Source organism: Physella acuta, unplaced genomic scaffold, assembly GCF_028476545.2.
Source record: "Physella acuta isolate Inbredline_101_S28 unplaced genomic scaffold, ASM2847654v3 ptg000692l, whole genome shotgun sequence".
Taxonomy (NCBI): Eukaryota; Metazoa; Mollusca; class Gastropoda; family Physidae; genus Physella; species Physella acuta.
The window spans coordinates 542,890-548,407 of NW_026732211.1; the positions used below are offsets into that span (position 1 = coordinate 542,890).

At 44.3% G+C, this 5,518-nt stretch overlaps 1 protein-coding gene across 1 annotated transcript; it reads right to left on the minus strand.

Annotated features, from left to right (window-relative positions):
• Positions 1–712: 712 nt before the first annotated feature.
• LOC131949368 (protein Wnt-6-like) lies at positions 713–4,060 on the minus strand (the record flags this gene model as incomplete). The annotated part of the gene is made up of 2 exons (XM_059311229.1): positions 713–1,718; positions 3,786–4,060. Coding segments are annotated over 2 exons (737 nt in total), but the record flags the coding sequence as incomplete, so codon positions are not given.
• Positions 4,061–5,518: the final 1,458 nt, after the last annotated feature.

Below are 5,518 nucleotides of genomic sequence, written 5' to 3' on the forward strand. Positions count from 1 at the left end.
GTTTCAATTAAATTCACTACAGATAACTCTTTTAGTCAAACGTAGCTTGTATTTCAATCATCAACCAACACGAGTAAGAAATGCTATACTCATCAGTTTGATTGTATAAATAAGGTCTAAGGACCTTGAGCAGTAGAGTGACCTGTCCGAAATGGCTGGATTGGAGAAAGTTGCAGTTATCAAACGGAACAACTCTAAATATAAATTGCTGTTATTAAACTCCAAGGTGCAAGAACAGGAGTTAGACCAAAAACCTGATGACTTATTCTCGAGGGTGACGCATGAAACAGGCAGGTCAAGAAAGCTTGAAGATTTATTTCGGAGGATCAAAGAAAATGATATCACTACAGGGGACGGTTGTAAGGACTAGTTCATTATCTAGTTGCCTGGGAAATTTCTTTTCGTGCCAAAGTCCACTGAAACAGTGGGCTGAACACTACTAGTACTAACATCAAAACTCTGTTAAGTGAATCTATCCTAAATTGTGTAGGCAAGTGTGATGCTAGGCATACATTATTTTCACTATGAAATCGTCATACTTTTACAATATTATGAACATCATCGTTTTATAACCATTGATTTCACATTTTTGTTTTAAATTCAGCTTTTCATTTCTGAACATAACTTCTTACTTGTAAATTCAGCTTTAACATCTGAAAATCCATTTCACATTTTGAAAATTCGAAACATAATCTTGACCACGTTGAACACGACCTTCGCCAAGCAAAAGTTTAGGGCTAATTAAAGCCTCATGTTTAAAAAAGGGAAGCGTCATCTTAAGTAAGTCTAACATGAGCCCATTAGTCAAGTACCGTGACATGGTATTATTATGTTAACATTTCACTGTCATTTAGTAGAAACATACGTGACCTGTATGCTTTTAAACATTTTCACATACTTTTCCACAATCTTCAGTAATAATGTACGGATTTTGTTTTTCTGTCAAACGTGAGCCTTCTCTTCAGATGAAAACATATAGAAACAATTTGCTTTTATGTGAGTATATCATTACAATCCCATATGCCACATGACAAATGACATCTAGCAAGGCGAAATGTCAATGATAACAAATGACATGCTTGGGCGGCTTGAGGTGATATTGGCCGTTAGACCAAAGCAACGACGGCAGGACATAAGTCCTCACACAGCCGAGCGGTGACGTCATCGTTCAGGACATCACAGCGTGTAAAAATGTCCTGTGCAAATGTCCTGTGAAAATGTCCTGTGAAAATGTCCTGTGCAACAAATGTCCTAGCTCAGTTACACCGGTGCAGCGTCTTGACCGTCTTGCACGTATTACAATCGACCTTGCAGCACCAAATGAACCGGCAGTTGCAGTTCTCGTCCACGGTCACGTGGGTCTTCGTGTAACCACGGTTACAGCACAGCAGGTCGCACCCGCCCACCCCCATCGAATCCGGGTCGCACTCCCGACCCTTCGTCCCTAACGACCCCACCTTGGGGTTCTTCTTACAAAAGTCCGGGGACGGGTCCGAGTACACCAGGTCCTCCTCTGACGGGGGTTTGATCGTGGACCCCTCAGGGAGGATGTACTTGCCGTCGTTGGAGATGATAACTTTGATGGAGCCGTCGAAGCGTTCCTTCAGCCTGTTGCCCACCTCCCTGAAGGACGGGATCTTCATCCAGCAGGTTTTCAGCGTGCAGGAGCCTGAGAGACCGTGGCACTTACACTCCCGTCTCATGTTGCTCTTTACGGCCTGCAAGACAGAAAGTTACAGGTTTTTACAGGTTGTTACAGGTTGTTACAACTTCTAACATAGACAGTGTTGTGTACTCAAGAATTTTTAAATAAAATGTAACACAAAACTTGTGATGTAATTGTTATTTAAAGCAGCGGATGAGGTCATTGCATAAGTTAGTTAGCCCTGATGTTACTATGCAGGTTTATTTTTTTTTTAAATCATTACAACTCAATCCTGCTCTCGTACATTCCTACACACCTACACACACACAACCGTACACACACCATCACAGACACACGCGCAGACATACATCTGCACACACCACACGGGTATCACACACTTGCGCGCAATATTACACACACGGGCAATCTTACACACACGCACACTCAGACGCACACACACACACCCTATCACACGCGCACACAAACGCATACACACACCTGCACACATACACTTTCACAGCACACTCCCAAACACCCTCGCACACCCTTATCCAATAACACACATGCTCACACAACCCCACACACCCGCGTAACCACTCCCACACACCTGCACAAGCCCACCCAATATTAACCTAAAAGCTCCTAGCCCCTCATCAAACCCCAACGCCTCAGTCACTATGTTTTATTTTCCCATCAAAGTTGAATTTTTTTCTGGCACCGTAGAGGCAGCGGATAACGGACCGAGAGGTTCACACAACATTAAACTCCGCTCTGCTCTACAACATCACCACATCAAAGACAGCAAAACACTATCCTTACTTCCATCAAAACCTTATCCTAACTTCAATCAAAACGCTATCCTAACTTCAACCGAAACACTATCCTAACTTCAATCAAAACACTATCCTATCCTAACTTCAATCAAAACACTATTCTAACTTCAATTAAAACACTATCCGATCCTAACTTCAATCAAAACACTATCCTAACTTCCATTAAAACACTATCCTTACTTCAATCAAAACGCTATCCTAACTTCAATCAAAACATTATCCTAACTTCAATCAAAACACTATCCCCACTCTAACTAAAACACTATGTAAGCACTGACTAGAATAGTTAGTCACCCATATTTTACCATACATCAGTACTCACTCAAGGCTTCAAATTTCACGACATCTGCTCACACTATTGCACCAACTAACCCATGTGTGAGCAGCATCCGTTGCCTTCAATCAACAATTACACTCCCTCCCCCAACACCACCAAAGCACAATTCCTTCGACAAATCACTACTATATTAGCACCACCTGTCAGCACAGCACTTCCAATCAAAGCACCTCCTACCAATCAAAACAACACTCATAAAAGCACCTTCCTATGGAAAATTATCTCCTCCCTACCCCCCTTCCACTCACACACCTTAGAACCACTCAACCCCCTATTAGAACAACACACTGCTTATATTAGTGTGCACCACAAAATATTCCCAACGCTTCCATTAAAAATACTCACCAACATATCAAAGCACCACCAACATTAAAACCACCCCCTCCTATTAAAGCGCCACCTATACCCCCGCCCCCATTAGAATCACCCCCCCCCCACATATCAAAGATCCACCCAATACCCAAACCACCCAAATTAAAACCACCCCCTCGTACCAAAGCACCACCAGTTCCCCCACCACCCCCATTAGAATCACCCCCCCCCCATATCAAAGCACCACCAATGCCCCTACCACCCCCATTAGAACCACCCCCCCATATCAAAGCACCAGCAATGCCCATACTACCCCCATTCGAACCACCCCTCCCGTCCCCCATATCAAAGCACCACCCAATACCCCCCACCCACATTAACCCCCCCCCCCATACCAAAGCACCAACTAATACCCCCACCACCCACATTAAAATCTCCACCCCCACCACCACCCACTTTAAAATCTCCCCTCATACCAAAGCACCACCCATTACCCCCCCCCCCACCCATTAGAAACCACCCCCTCCCCATATCAAAGCACCACCCAATACCCCCCACCCACATTAAAATCCCCCCCATACCAAAGCACCACCCATTACCCCCCCACTACCCCCATTAGAACCCCCTCCCCCCATACCAAAGCACCACGCCTACTCACCAGTCTCCCGGCCTCGTTGTTGTGCAGTTGAATCATGGTCGTGAAGTCACCACGCCTCTTCCGCTTCCGGGCGTCCATGAACTCGCGCGACTTCTGGTTGCCGTACTCGACGTTGTCGCTGCACCCGCCCCACTCCCAGGCGCCGTCCGTGCTCTCGTCACGTGCGTTATGGTCGCACGTGCACTGGTAGAGCTCACCTAGACTGCACGCCTGGGTCACCGTGTACACCACGCCGGCTGCCGTACTCGCGTACACAAAGGCCGACTCCCGGATATCTGAAATAGATCAATGGGGAAGAACTCTGGAATCAAAGGGAGATAACTCGCGCGCGATCGTTTCATGTAAGGCGGTGCGTCTTTTGAAAGTTGGCGCTTAAAATAATGTTTAGAGCTTGATAAATAAACTCTATTATCGCAATGAAGTTGTAGTAATCGTCGGGCAAGGTGGATCAGGTTATACATACATTATATATATATATATATATATATATATATATATATATATATATATATATATATATATATATATATATATATATATATATATATCGTAATATATCACAATTTATGCGTTTTTAATGATAAAATTATTCGAATATACATATAAATATGAAAAAAGTAAATAATCCCTTGCATTTAGAACCTACGTCAGATAAAATGGCGTAGCTAAAAATATCTAGTTAGAGCTAGTCATAGCTGATGTGACTAACTTTTACGCAGTAGTGAGAGGTGGGTTGGGAGGGTGTGCGGGACTGGTGGGTAGGTAGGAGGTAGGGCTGGTGGTTATAGGGTGGGTGGGTTGTAATGGTGGTTAGCTGGAGGGTAGGGGTGGGGATGGCGGTTAGGGAAGTTAGGGGTCGGTAGTAAGGAAGGGGGTGGAGCTAGGGAGCTAGTGGTTAGGGAGGGGGTGGGGCTTGTGGTTAAGGAGGGGTGGTAAGAGGTTAGGGAGGGGGTGGGGTTTTGTGATTAGGAAGGGGATGGGGCTGGTGATTATGGAGGGTGAGTGGGCTTGTTCCCAACTTGCGGCAGAACTATTTATTTACTCAGAAAACCTTACAATGTGATTATTTTTACGCTAATCCCTCCTTTCATAGTTTGTTTAATTCTTAATGTTTATGTTTTAAAAGTCACCAACAGCACTACCCACTCTCTTACCTTAACCTAAACGGTTAAAGTGACTAGACACCCGGGCCGTGTGCGATCAATACACCAGATACAGTACGTCGCCCATACACATACTCGAGTTCTTTTCTTGCCCATAACCTCAATGTAACAAGTCACTTATTTTACACTACAGGGAAACAACTGGGCTAGAATACTCTCTCGTAGGTTCAGTACAACTTAGGGACGATACCCCCTTAAAGATATTACCCTATAATTCACCAATTGGAAACATAAAACATCTCTTCACACCTTTTACTAAGAAATACTGTATCTCTGACCCGGGTAAAATTTCTGACGCAGGTAATACCGTCTCTCTGACCCAGGTAAAATCTCTGACCCAGGTAAAATCTCTGACCCAGGTAAAATCTCTGACCCAGGTAAAATCTCTGACCCAGGTAAAATCTCTGACCCACGTAAAATCTCTGACCCACGTAAAATCTCTGATCCAGGTAAAATCTCTGACCCAGCTAATACCGGTCTCTGACCCAGGTAAAATCTCTGACCCAGGTAAAATCTCTGACCCAGGTAAAATCTCTGACCCAGGTAAAATCTCTGACCCAGGTAAAATCT